General features: G+C 47.1%; 1 protein-coding gene across 1 annotated transcript in view; it reads right to left on the bottom strand.

The window, feature by feature from the left end:
• The window catches only part of syne1a (spectrin repeat containing, nuclear envelope 1a), a 121,221-nt gene that overhangs the window by 60,138 nt on the left and 46,782 nt on the right, over positions 1–14,301 (bottom strand). The window contains exons 42-56 of the mRNA XM_053445893.1: positions 13,853–14,035; positions 13,639–13,740; positions 12,988–13,191; positions 12,446–12,653; positions 11,648–11,760; positions 11,216–11,421; positions 10,956–11,117; positions 10,570–10,849; positions 9,874–10,046; positions 8,623–8,932; positions 8,327–8,491; positions 6,777–7,136; positions 5,037–5,173; positions 2,571–2,748; positions 200–382 (exon numbers count right to left, since the gene is read on the bottom strand). Of these exons, the coding sequence (XP_053301868.1) occupies positions 200–382; positions 2,571–2,748; positions 5,037–5,173; positions 6,777–7,136; positions 8,327–8,491; positions 8,623–8,932; positions 9,874–10,046; positions 10,570–10,849; positions 10,956–11,117; positions 11,216–11,421; positions 11,648–11,760; positions 12,446–12,653; positions 12,988–13,191; positions 13,639–13,740; positions 13,853–14,035 (2,964 nt within the window). The remainder of the gene's footprint in view (positions 1–199; positions 383–2,570; positions 2,749–5,036; positions 5,174–6,776; positions 7,137–8,326; positions 8,492–8,622; positions 8,933–9,873; positions 10,047–10,569; positions 10,850–10,955; positions 11,118–11,215; positions 11,422–11,647; positions 11,761–12,445; positions 12,654–12,987; positions 13,192–13,638; positions 13,741–13,852; positions 14,036–14,301) is intronic.

A 14,301-nucleotide genomic window follows, 5' to 3' on the forward strand; every position in this document is an offset into this window, starting at 1 on the left:
AACCAAAATACCAAATGTAAATAAAGAGGTAGACAAACATTATCATACTGAATACAAATACTACGTCTGCATTCATTTAAAATCCACAAGAGAGTTAACCTTAACCTTTATTTTACTACATAGCCCCTCTGAGATCCAAGTCTTCTTTCTCAGAGCACAGAGAAAAGCAACGTGGAAATAGGAGTAAGTGTGAACCAACCTTAAGTGCCTCCTCCCTCATCTGCAGGTTATTCATCAGGCTCTTCCAGTCGTCCCGCGCGTTTGCCACTTTGGCCTTGAGCCCCTCCACTCTCTCTCTGGACACCACGGCCATCAACAGCTCCCCACTGGCTCCGACTGTACTCAGCCTGGCCTGGCCATGTTCCCTGTCACTCAGGAACTCCTGTGGGGATTCGCAGACAAAGACAAAAGGAGCTGAGTCTATTTAACACATGCACGCACAAACAGGGAGGAGGCTGGGAAAGTTAAAGGAGGTGAAAAAACAAAAGACCCGAATGGCAACCTGAAATGTCTTTTTGTCTTCTCTTCAGATGCAATGGCTGATGGGTAACTGGAATCCATACGGCCTTAGACACAGACACTTTTTTTGGTGTCGCAGATTAAATAGCAGTAATTACACTGAGTCATTACCAATTCCATATGCGTGGGCAGAAGAAGGGGCCTGACCCAGGGAGGCGATCACATGTAAGGAAAGGCAGCGAGCCTGAAATGTGTTGGTTTCTACATAGCTTGTCTACACACGCCCACAATATACACACACACACACACACACACACCAAAACCTACCCCCCCTCAGAGCTGAGTCGATGACAGTAGCGCAGCAGGGACCACTCCACCATCTGTGCAGTCAGCACATCACTTACACCGCTACAACTACACACACACACACACACTTCTTACAGTACAGCCACACACAGGCAAAGAAAGTCTCTCTTCATCCGCCTTTCTCTTCTCTTTCTCTTCTACGTCCATTCAACGTCTTTCTCACACTCACCGGTGTTCTGCGTCTGCCATGTGTAACTGTATACCACCAATTAACTGTGACACAATGGATGCCCCCGCCCCTCCCACTCCAGCCCTCCTGGAGGTCAGCCATGTGGAAACATTGTTCTACATTCCTCACCAAGTCAATAATAAATAAAACATGACCGCCTCCGTGTTTCCCTTTCCTCTGCTGCCATACACTCCACGACATTCTCTCTCATTCTCAAAAATGGAGCAGAAACTTCTGGAGAAACAACACGAAAACTCCTGTATAGTATCAGAAAATGATATCTTCCAATAAACCAGTGTTATTTCATCATTGTCAACTGAATGATTTGCAGACAACACGTCATCACTGAACCAAAATCTAAAATCTGTTGGACTAAAATCAACTTCTGTGCTTTACAAGTGTAGATTCACGTCTTAGAGTAAGACCCAGCTCCCTGCGGGGGAGCCACAAGTCCTCGGTGGTAACGTGGTGGTTGTCGTGGTCAGGTGTCTGAGAGGTAATTAAGTGTCTGGTGCACGGATGTGGGGACGTCCACCTTAACTGACAAGCCCCTGACTCTAAGCCAGGGTCCTGGGGTGCTCTAAAGAGGCTGCCAGACTGTCACACCTGCCAGATTCCCAGAAAAGACACAGAGCGTCCTCAGAAAGAGAGACACACAAGATATGTTTGAAGAGAATGGCAGAGAGACCCCCGCTGTGGACCTCTCTCTTCTCCCTCTTGGAAATGTGCCCACTCCCATCTTATCCAGCCCACGGCAGGTCCCGCCTCTGCTACAAGCCCACCAGAGGACACTCGACAGAGTGCCTGTCAATACTGAGATCCCCCTTGAGCAATATTCCATTTAAAGAGGATAGATTTTTTTTGGCCGACTGGAGATTTTTCCCCTTTTAGCGGAGTCTTTTTTTGGAAACAAAGTTTGTCTAGCTAGCTCGACAAATGCACGCATGAAATATTAAAACACTGTGGATTTTGCGTGGACCCAAACGTGGGAGGATTTAAAGCTTCTCAAGGAGCAGTTGAGGTCCTGAGATAGAAGAAGATGAAAAGAGTTTCAGGACAAACGTTTGCTGATTTCATTCTCTCAACAGGCTAAAAGCTCTCGGTTATGTAAGTGAGTAAACTAAACTCCCTTAACGTCGCTGTCAACAGCTACTTACTCTCAAACCTGGATAATAGTCAGTGGTTAAAAGACTACATGGCCCAGCTGAGATTATGAATGAGTATTGTGTGGAAACCACTTCAGAGGAATAAAGCAAGCAAAATTAAAAAAATCCTATTAATATTCAGCAACATTTCAGTGCACATACATTCTACTACTTTCTTTTCCAAATTAATATAACAAACATTAGATTTAACACACAGCAGGTGACATCTTTCATATTTCCAGCAGGAATTAATTGAAATGAAATGCAGTCGTAGCTGAATGCATGGATTTAAGTGTGACTTCCACAACATCAGGTGCAAAAACATCCTTCTAAAGACTACACACGACTGCAACCCCTTAATATCACCAATGTTTTCAGGACATATACATAAGAATTTCCCAGGGGGTTCACTATCAAAATAAATCTGTTACCTGGATCCTCTGCAGAGCCACGGAGGCCTCTGTGACACTCTGGGGCACATCAAAGCATTTGGCGGTGCTGATTTTTGCGTTGACCAACCACTGCTGGAAATCCCTCAGGGCCGTGCGGAACCGCTGCTCCAACAAGCGCTCCTTGTTCTGACATTCTCTGGAGGCTCGCAGACTGAGACTGGGGGAGACGAGACAAGGGAGAGAGACGGGGTTCACATGTTGTTCACGCGTTCGATTTCCACCTCAAGGGACGAACAAAGAAAGAAGTGGGTTACAACCAGGGGCGAGGGGCTTGCCGTCCACTGCGCACGTGGTCGACAAAACAAAGAGCGCACGAGAGCAGATGCCCGGATACGTGTGTTTGCTGTCCACGCGCTGTGGTGGAGGAGATGAGCAGCAGTGAGAATGGTGGAGAGATGGCAAAGCGGGTGAAGTGGAAGGAATGAGTGTCGGGGGGGGGGGGGGGGGGGATGGTGTTGTGGGGTACAGTGTGAGTGGGGGGGGGGGGCTGGGGGTTGAGAGGCAACATATGAGAGGGGCGAGAGTTCGCGGGGGTGACAAGGTGGACGGAATGAGGGATGACAGGATGATGCTGTGAGAAAAAGGGTGCGATAGAAAGGATGTGGCAGGGATGCATAATGTGAGAGGTTACAGTGGGGGGGGAGGGGGGGGGGGCACGACTAACATCATGCTCTATTAGTCAGCGGTGAGTATCTGACAAATACATCAACACAGGGCGATTGGACAATACCCAGAACTCTTTCTTTTCACCTCTCTACATAGAGGCCGTTTGAACAAGGGAGAACAACTGACACATTGGTTAACAAGTGCTGTCTGTAGAAGAAAAGCCTTAACTGCACGCACGATGCAACTGTGCATAAAAATTGAAGTCAGATTCAGAATAAATCCCTGTGTCTTTGTTGGGTCTCATAAACAGAGGGTAGTGGGCGAAGGTCAAAGGCAAAGAGGGGGGGGGGGGGGTGGAAGAAGAGAGGGAAAGGATGACAGCAGGGAAACAAGGTGCGCAGCTGTTTAAGCAAGTTGCTGTCGAGTTGCTGTCCAAAGGGAAAGAAAAAACAGGTCAATCACACACACACACACACAAACACACACACACGCAGACACGCACACACACACACAGAGCCTACTGCTGCAGCACACCTAAAAAAAACACACACTTTAATGGACACAGACATATACACATAAACACCCTTGAGTTTTAATGATGCGATGAGGGCATGAGAGGGTAACACACCGCGAGTGTGGAAGAAGCACTTTTTTTCTGCTGTGACAGACTAAATCTGGCATGTGCTATGAACGGGGGGGGGGGGGCTGCATTTTCCTCCTCTATCTATTCCCTTTTTTCACACCCGTCCCTCTTCTCTCTGCAGTGCATCATTCAGGACAGGTGCAAGGAGAGCACGCCGGCCAAGTCTAGAACAGGCTGAACAGCCATGTGGATGAGGAAGGGAGCCGTTAGCGATCAGCCGCCGAAGCCAACGAACCGCCACAGTCTCTCCAACAAGTTAACCTCACTCAGGTTCTCTGCCAGGAGACGTTAGTCACAGTGCTTCATCACACTGGTCTGTGCAATCTCCAAAAATTACAATGAGCAACATACATGCATGTGAAGTAGATAAATTGTGCTGTCGTAGATCGCACGTGTGTATGCATGTGCTGAATGTGTGTTGTTGTCGTTCTGTTACAACAGCATAGTTGTCCTTTCAGAAAAGCGCTCCACAGTGTGTTCACAGATAAGGACTAAAGAACACAGCCTCACTTGTGGCTTCAGTAGCAGGCGATTACAGCTCGGTAAAGGCATGCACCATATCGGCATGAAAACTAAACATTAACCCAACATCTTTTTCTCTGAATCACATTTAGCCGCGCAAATAATTAAAGCGGAGCAGGAAACACAAACTGAAATAAACGGAGAGATGAAGGGAAGGTGGTTACATGTTGCTTAGCAACTGGTGGCTCTGGTGCTCTCTGTAACCTTTCACCTTTGTCTGCCTGACACATGTCACAAGTATGTGTGAGATGGAGACACGCAAACACAATGCCACAGTGTAAACAGATGTGGGTGCCCATAACATCAGCAATACCTGGACTACACACACACACACACAATAGAAATGATGCTATACTATAATGATACTATAAATCATCTCATCAACTTTCAAATAAATCATGAAATTATGCAAAGCAGCTGTTTTGCAAAAAAAAAATTGCTGAACTTTTATCAGCGACAGCTAATTGCAGAATACGAGAACAATTACCATCATGTCATCCTGATATAAACTGGCTGAAAGTCAATAAAAGACATATTCTAGTTATCGCCTAGCATAGGTCGATAAATCTCAAATCAGATTTCAAATCCACATAATAAAAACACACACACACACACACACACACTCACACACACACGCCACACACTGTTCAGTTCAGCAGAAAGATTCCTCTCACCTGTTGTGCTGCTTGATCACCGCTGTGACTCGGTCCGACTGGGATCCCAGGTCTCTGGAGTATCGCACCAGGTCGTTCAGCTGGACTTTCAACTTCTCCGCCATCGGCTCTGCGCTCTGCAAACCCTCCAGTGTATCCTGAACGACACACACACACACACACACACACACACCAGCTGGCTCAGTATACATGTACTGTACGTGTGTGTGTGTGTGTGTGTGTGTGTGTGTGTGTCAAGAGGAGACAAACACCCATCGGATGTGAATGACACCCTCCAATCCGAGCACTCACATTCCTATTCACACCCTGGCTCTGCTCTTCTCACTCTCCTCACATGCACACACTAACACAGGCTCAGGCACATACTCACAGGGCTGCTCGTACAACAGCATTTCTGTTCCGCTCTCTCTTCGCCGAGTGAGGCAGGAAGGAGCCGTGGATAACGTTCTCCCGCTCTTCTCAGCGAGCCTCACATTCTGCAAGCACGCTGTCATGAAATCCTGTCCCATGAAATATGTACAAGCTCTCTCTCTCTCTCTTTCCCTCCCTCACTGACTCCCTCTCACTCGCTCTCTATCTCTCTCTCAGACGTAGGACCAATAAACAGCCCTCCCGCCCTCCCCATTCTCATGCACTCGTTGCTCTGCACTCCCTCTCCTCCTATCACTCTTCTACTTTCTCTTCCCTCCCATCGCCTCCTTCTCTCCCCTCCCTCCTCCCTCAGCTTTCGACTTATTCCCCCTCAGATGTTTTTTTTCCTCTTCTCCTCCTTCTCACTCTCACACGCGCTGTCCCCGTGGAATTCAGCTGTCAGCCCCCGCAGATGCAGGACCGGTTCAAACACACAGAAATGGGTGCATAACCAAAACAAGGCTGGACACAGGAAACAGGCAGAAGGAGGACAGAGAAGTGGAGGAGGAGGAGGAGGAAGAGGAGGGGTGGGGGGGGGTGGGGGGAGACTCCTCCTCTGCTTCTCTGACAGGGCCAAATTGAGGGAAACCAAACGGAGGCATGGCCGAAGAAGCCTGGGGAGGAGTGTGAGGCTGACACGGCCTTGACAATACAGAGAAATTGTCGCACTGTAAACATCCTTTGGAGGTTAGAGACAGAGCAGCAGGAGGGGGGGGGGGGGGGGTGAGGAGCAGGGGCATCCAAGAAACAAACCCTGACACTGAGAGAGACATGGCTGCACACTTCAGACAAGAGAAAATGACAGGAGGAGAATAAGGGAATGTTTGGGGAGGGCGAGATAATGAAAAATAATGGCAACAAAACAAAAGGAGGGAGGGGCAGAGGGGCAGAGGGGACAGGAGGGGAAGAGAGAATGAGCAGAAACTGGGGGAAACTGATGGGATTGGAGCTGTCACTCCTTCGTCATCCCAGTAAAGCTGATTTACGAACTAATCTGTTTTCAGGATTTACAAATAGAATGGATAATTACGGAGAGAGAAAAGCAAAGCTGAATGCAGAGGATGTATGTCCGCACAATGTGTGTGTGTGTACGCATGTGTGTGTCTGTGGGTACTTTCAATTATACAACGTTAATCACCTTCTCTAAAACTAACACAGGACTGCTCAGTGGCCCCCTGTCAGCTGTTACACATCACAATTCTCCAATCCACACACACACAAACACACACAAGTTTTTTAATATTAATTATTTTCTACATTGCCTATTGTGGGCAGATGAGCAGTGAATTATTTAGACATTCCGCTGCCATTTATTTAAATCCCATTTACCTTCGCCAGCTGCCATCCATCCACTGCTTCCTCGCCGTTGCTCCGCCCCTCGGCTTTCATCAGCTCCTGGCTCCACCCCCTCAGCCGTCCGTCAAACTCTTTCAACTCATCCTCCAGCCGAGCGGTCAGGCGGTCGTACGCCTCCTCCGAAGCCGCGGCAGCCGCCAGGGCCCCTTCCAGGCCGTCCCGGGCCCTCAGGGCGGCCCCCTCCCACTGCTCCAGAGCCTGCGACAGCGCCCCCAGCTGGCGGTCCATGGCCTCGCAGCCCCCCGCTGCTGTGTGCTCCGCCGTGGTCGCCGCACTCCGACGCACTCGGCTGAGGCGCTCTCGGCCCTCCAGTAACCGACACTCCACGCGCTCCTGATGAGAGAGAGGGGGGGGGGGGGGGGAGAGGAGACAAAGTTGCTACGGAAACTGCAAACCCTGGATGTGATGTTGATGCTATTTAAAGCTGCCTGTTGTCTTTCTTGTATTCTGTACGTCCCCCTGCCTCATCCCTTTCTACCTGTACTTCTTTGATTCTGTCTTCACGCCATTGGTTCACACTTCCTGTATTTTTCATATGCTATCTCAGTATTCTCTCTCTATTGCTAATTTCATCCTCCGTCTCCATCTTTCCACGCCTCCATCCCTCGTTCTGTGTGGAACGCTAGCACTTGGAAGGCAGAGGGTGAGAATAGCAAACACTTGAGAATGACGTGTTAGCAGCGAGCTGATTGAGGGATTGGAAAGGGAGAATCAGATCTCTCCATGTGGGTGGAAGGATACGAACAGTAACCTTGAGAACATAAATGGAAAATTAAAATCGTGCAGGTAGCCTGTGTACACAATTATGTTTCCTCCTTCAATGAAATGACTCAACAAACACACATTCATAATGGGATAATTAGGGCCCATGTGTGAAATTCAAATGCAAATCAATATCTCCTCACGTGTTTTGTCTCCTGTGTAATTAGAGAATCATTGAGCAGGGAAAAGCTCAGGTATTTATTTCCCTGCGCATTTTTTTAAAACTTGTTCTTTCACAGCAGCAGATCGGCAGTAAAAACGTGCCAGGAGGGATTGAGAGATATTTGGCTGCGATATGGAAACAAACTGAGAACCAATTCCAATTCCCTCCATAGTTTGCTCTCCTTCACGGCAGGAACCAGTTAAGATTGGATGGGTTCAGATAATTCAGCTGTCAGTTACCTTAGCAACAGATGATACATATAATGGTTTGAAACGCTGTGAATTCACATCACACATCCCTGAGGCACGCTTAGAACACACACATCCATTACGTGTTCATTTAAAGGAACAGGCATTACACTTGTCATACATAACATACACTGTTACATCTTTCAACAACACAGGGTTGAATTGTTATTCTGATGTTCTCTGGTTTGAGCAAAACTTACAGATATGAGAGGTAATAATTTTCTATGTTAATATGTAATTAGTGCCTACAATGATTTTAATACATCATTGTGTAAAATGGTCCAAGAACAAACTGTACAAACATGGAGTGCTGGTCATGGTTAATGTTTGTAGGTGTCACTCCAGCTTACCCTCACTTCGGACAGTTTAATTTTGATACAGGAAGAGTCTCCTGATGTGTCAGACCAATGCTGCAGCTCCTCTCCTGCAGTCATCAGCCAATCGGTGAGCTCCCTCACGGCCTCCAGGTATTCTTGGTGTTCCAACACAACGGCCTGCGCAAGACGCACTCTCTCCTACACAACCAACACAAACTATTTAGATCATTCTCTGGAAACACAACGCTACCAACATGTTTCAGTGAGCAAAAATAGGTAAAATATTGATTTTCCATCAATACCAAACAATAAATTAACATCTTCCGTACCTCCACCAAAGCCGTGAGGTCGTCAAACTGCGCCTGCGGCTGCGTTCGAGCGCCGTGGTTGAAGCTGGCGTCACCAGTCTTCTTGAAAAGTTCCCTGGCTTTCTCCTCCAGGCTGGTAAGTGCTGCCTGGTGGTCTTCCAGGTCGGCCAGCAGGGCTCGGAGTCTCTCGAGCTGAGAGGCCTTCTCCCTGGGCCCAGGCTGTGGATTGAGAGGGCCGCCCACCTCCCGCTCGACAGCCTCCATCCAGCAGCGCAGCTGGGCAGCACTGTCCAGGTATCCCCCCCACTGTGTCACAGTCCACTCCAGTCGACTGATGGGGAGACAATAGATCCATGCGTCAGACTGACTGGCACACAAGAGTTCTACAGTTTGAATTAACAGAAAATGTACAAATGCACAAGTCATCTGCTTGTTTTAAAGATCCTTGTCCAGACAAAACACACTTTGTTATTCTCTCCCTTGTATTCAATTACAAAGTCTGTTTAAATTTGAGACCTATGCTATGGCTGAGGAACAAATAATCAGTAATACTGGCTGATAACATTTACCCCCTTTTATCAGGGGGTTCAAACACATGGACGCAGATACACACCCATAATTCCCCTTGCCATCTGTTACCCCCACATGTACAAATAACGCCAATATCCACACACACACACACACACATGCACCTCCATTTCACCTGCTGCCCCTCGCCTCCTGTCATCCTTCTCTATTTAAAATATAAACACACCCCATGTGTGACCCACTGTTTGCTATCCGCTATTTAGTCCTTAATGAGATCAATTTTTTTTCTTGGAGTGGCCATGATTGCTCAATTACACACAAAACATTCTCCCACACACACACACACACACACACACACACACACACACACACACACACACACACACACACACACACACACACACACACACACACACACACACACACACACACACACACACAAACACACAAACATTCTCCCACACACACACACACACACACACACACACACACCAATCAGAGTTACAAAATGAGACAAACACTTCTCATTATGTATTTAACCTAATGGTAATTGATGGTATTGATGGTACATCCATCTATCATGATAAAAATAAGCATCAGGTTCCCTGGAGAGGATTTTTTTGGCATGGTGCTAAATACCCACTAATGTTCAAGAGTAAATTATTTAGCTAAAAAACATTTGGAGAAAATGGCTGAATAACAATGTGTTTACAGCAGAATATACTGTCCTGCACATTTGTTTACCTGTGGCAGCTCATGGCGGTCACAAGCAACGTGGCCCAGGCGTCCTCCACTTCCTGAAGCTGAGAGCGGACCACTTCCTGTCCGGCTGCCCCATAGCTGCGCAGGGCCAACTCACACTTACCCATCGCCATATTCAGCTTGACTTCCCCCTCACCCTTCAAAAGCAGGATGTCCTGTGCGAACAGAACGGGGTCACACACTGTGTTCAACTTTGGACCAGATTTAGACATCAGAAGTTTGGAGGAGAAAACTTTTTCATGTCAACAGCCCCCTCTTGTGTTCAACTAAAATAGAAGTGTGGAACAAAAACTCGAATAGAGTAAAATGGTGAAAAGCTGAAATTGTAATCCAAAATCTGAGGTCATTAAATAAATCTGTTAGTTGACCTTTGCATGTGTGATAATAAATAAATTGTGTAGCCTCATTTACACAGCCCTGGCTCTGTAAATGAGGCTGGGGCTGAATCACACAAAACTATTCCAGCAACAGGTGCTTGCTCACAGGACGTGAGGAGAGGTGGGGAAACCTTGTCCTACTGGAGAAGGTAGGATACTTATCAAGCAGGTACTAGTGTCATATTTATGTATCTGGCAACTTTAAATTACTTTTTCAAAGACATACAGGATCCATTTCAACTGTATAACACTTCATGGGACTTGTAGGTATATGTAGTCTACCAGCCAACCCCCCTCTCACCTGCACGGTCTCCAGCCTCTGCTCCAACTGCTCTTTGGTCCCCATCGTGCTGTCTACTGTACCCAGTCTCTCCTGGATCTCCTCCAGCCAGGCCCAAACTCCCTGGAGTGTCTCTCCAAAGGCCTGACTCTCCTGGCAGCCTCGCAGCTTCTCCCTGGCTGCCTTCAGCAGAGCTTGGAGCTCCATCTGGAGCTGGCCTGTCACTCTGACCTCTCCTCCTGACCCACGGCCTGCTTCAGACAGAGACTGGGCCTCCTGGCAGACACGCTCAATGGAGACCCTTGCAAGAGAGTAATGATATGTTATTGTTCAGAATAGTTCACAGCTGATGCTCTAGTATGTATAACATGCCACCCACACATACATATACATATACAGGCACATACCTTCTTGCTAGAAGCTCCTTATGGAGGCTTTCCATCCTCTCCAGCTCTTCAGTGGTGTCAGGGGCTCCGTGCTGGCTCTCCTCCCCAAAAACAGGCTCTCTCTTGAGGCTGAGCTCCATCTGCTTCAGCCAATCTCTTATACCCTCCACACAATTATCAAAGCTGTAATGAGAGGGATGGGAAGGACAAAAAAGTAAATTTAAATTTTCCTGAAATTCCTCTACACAAATATATGAGACGTGACAAGAGTGACAACTCACTTTTTCAGAAGATCAATAGTCTCCTCCAAGTCTCGTCGGCTCTGAGAACAGCTGCTCAGGTAGTTCCTCCACTCCCTCTTGCAGGAGGAGAGATGCTCTTGGACCTGTGCCGCTCCAGCTTTGGGCAGGTGGAGTTGCAGCCTCTCGGCCTCCTCACAAACCTGAAGGAGACGCTCCTCGTGCTCTGTCGTCTGCTCGACTGACACCTGCGCATGTAAGAAACTCAAGGTAACAAGTGCTTCTTCTCAATGATAATACAGGAAAGTATGAGAAAAGTATAAACATTGAATATATCATTCATCGCATTAACCTGTTAACTTTATAAATCAATGTAAAAGTAATTTATTGAAATCTTACAGACCACAATGTACCTTTTGTTATTCCTAGCTACCTAGCAACTGCACCACCAGTAAGAGAAGGAATCTCACGTACCTTGATCCTGTGTAACTTGGATCCGAGGACGGCAACATCTCCTGAATGGTTTGAACATTCTTTCAGCTCCAACTTTAGATCTGCCAGCCAGGAGTGGAAGCCCTGGACCAGCTCTGCTTTCGAGGGAGAGAGGGAATCAGTGAAACCACAGAAAAATATGATGGTACGTTGATAAAAAAAATCTGTGCGTGTTCCAATGAAAAGCGGAGAAGATTTCAAACTGAAGGAAGCAGAAGTAGGAGAGCGAGAAGAGGAGTTGTGTTATCAGGACAGATGGGAAGTGTGGGCGTGTCCGTGTTGTGCGGCGCCTGGTTGCCCTGGCAACAGGCCCGAAATGACTCCCTCGAGAGCGGATGTGTCGAGAGCGACTTCACCCTCTGAGGCACAGGTGTGTGTGTCTGAGCTGTGAGAGCGCACCGGTGTACCAGGCAGTGTGTGTGTCTATGCAGTGTGGGTTGTACTGGGCGGATTGAGTGTGCTCTGGGGAAAGATGGAGGATAATCAACAGTAAATCTGTTGCAGCACTAACACGAATAGATGACAGTGCACCATGTAGTTGTGTTTCATTGGGTCGATTATGAGATTTTAAGTGTTATTAAATTCCTAATCTCTCCTTATCAGGGAGTAATTTATAGTGGCTGGCTTCAGGAACAGGACACATTATCCAGACAAATTCAGTATCAAACAATTAAGCTACCTGAGAACAAGTGGAAACAACACACTTAGCCAACATGCCTGTATTTACACCTTACCAGCATGAAAACCACTTTACTAAACGCGACCACTCCTGTGTCTTACCGTTGAAGTGAAGCTGCAGCTCATCTTGCAGGTTGCCCCTGGTCCTGGCACAGCGCTGAGCCACGGCCTCCGTTCGCTTGGCGATGGAGGTGAGGTCAGAGGAGAGGAGGGACAGCTCCTGGGAGGGATGCGACCTGCACAGGGCAGTCAGGGCATCTCTAGCCGAGTCCATGTCTGCCCTCTGCTGCTGCACAGTGCTCTGCAGGTCCTGTAGATACAGAGCAGTGACAAAGTGTTTCTCTGAAGTATTTAGCGAATACAGAGCAGGTGCTCGGAATTGGATTTTTGGAAGTAGTGTTATCTAAATTAAACTTTATTACTTTTCTGCTTACAAAGGTACAAAAGAAGCGGCTTTGCATCATAATTTGAATAGTGTATATCTATGTTAATGTATCCTTATGTAGTGAATGATTGGTGTTAGTATAAAGCCATAGACTCTGCAGTTTTTTGTGGTATATTACATTTCTATAATTACTACATATAGTTCTGGATTTACTGTGTTCTTGCACCACAATGAGGTAAAGGACAGTATTTTTTTTTACCTTGACTGTTCCAATGTCTTCAGGGGAGGTCGCTTCAGTGAGGTCAGTTAAGGAGCCCTCAACCGCCTCCAGCCGCTCGGCCATCTGGGACATGAGGTCCTCAAGTCGCTGCTTTTGGAAAGTGAAGTAGGTCAGAGTGTGTTTGGCCTGGTTGTACGCCTCCTGAGCATGGGCCATCTTCTTCCGCAGGTCTGACTCCAGGACCTGGTTCAATAGAGACATTGCCAAGAAGGCAAGAGAATGGTGACTTTAAATGACTGGCAGCATCAACATGTTGAATAAATGGCAAGAAAATTATGTGTTTTGTTGAATGTGGGTCATTTTGTACAAGTGTATACACTGTTTGTATACATGGTATATACAAGTTTATCTTTAATGTTGTAAAAACACAAAAACACAAAAAACAACAAATTTAGATTCATGAGATTTTCTTTGGTATATTATTTTTGCCTCATGCAACAACAATTTTAAAGGTAAATCAGTCTTAGGGAAATGTTAACTTGTAAAATATTCAACCAGACACCAAAACACAACTGTAAACACTAAAACATCATTGCATTACATCAGATCCTTGGTGAAATCCCTGGCCTAAAGAACAAGATAAAAAAAAATGTTTTGCTATAAGAAATCTCTCTCCTGCACCGTATCCACCTGAATTTGTAACGGGGTTTCCTGCAGTTTGGCTCGCTCCTTCAGCGCTGTCACTCTTTCCTGCAGGACATCAAGCTTGTGCTCCCTCTTCTCAACCTCAGCCTGTGGAACAAGGTCCAAGAAACTCCAATTACATCACAACCTCCAGTCTCAACATTACAAAATCTTCATCGATCCTATAATCCTTCACGCAGACTGTCCAGCTCTCTCTGACCTGAAAGGTGTTGAGCTGGGCCTCCGTCTCCTCCTTGTCACTGAGGTTTGTGACGCTGTCTGCCAGCTCAGCGACGGAGGTGGACGTCCACTGGCTGATGTCCTGCTCCATGGCCTTGAGGTCGTCCCACAGGGCCACGCAGTAGCCGAGTCTCTCAGCGTTGGTTTGTATTCTCTCCGAGACCTGAATGAACAGAGAGACCAGCAGTCTGATTGAGCACAGGACAGAATATAAATAGAGTCAATGACGACGTGGGATCTCACTCCCTCTTTGTGGTGAGCTTTCTCTGTGCCTCCCTGTAACAAGGGACGATCTGCTTACTGGGAGACGCAAGGAAAACAGGGCTTAATTGGTTTGACAGATGCAGGGATGAGAAGTGAAAGTGAGAGAGAGAGAGAGAGAGAAGCAGATAACGTGTCTAGACCTGTTTACGCTTCTGTCTCATCTGT

Source organism: Pleuronectes platessa, chromosome 17 (genome assembly GCF_947347685.1).
Source record: "Pleuronectes platessa chromosome 17, fPlePla1.1, whole genome shotgun sequence".
Lineage (NCBI taxonomy): Eukaryota > Metazoa > Chordata > Actinopteri > Pleuronectiformes > Pleuronectidae > Pleuronectes > Pleuronectes platessa.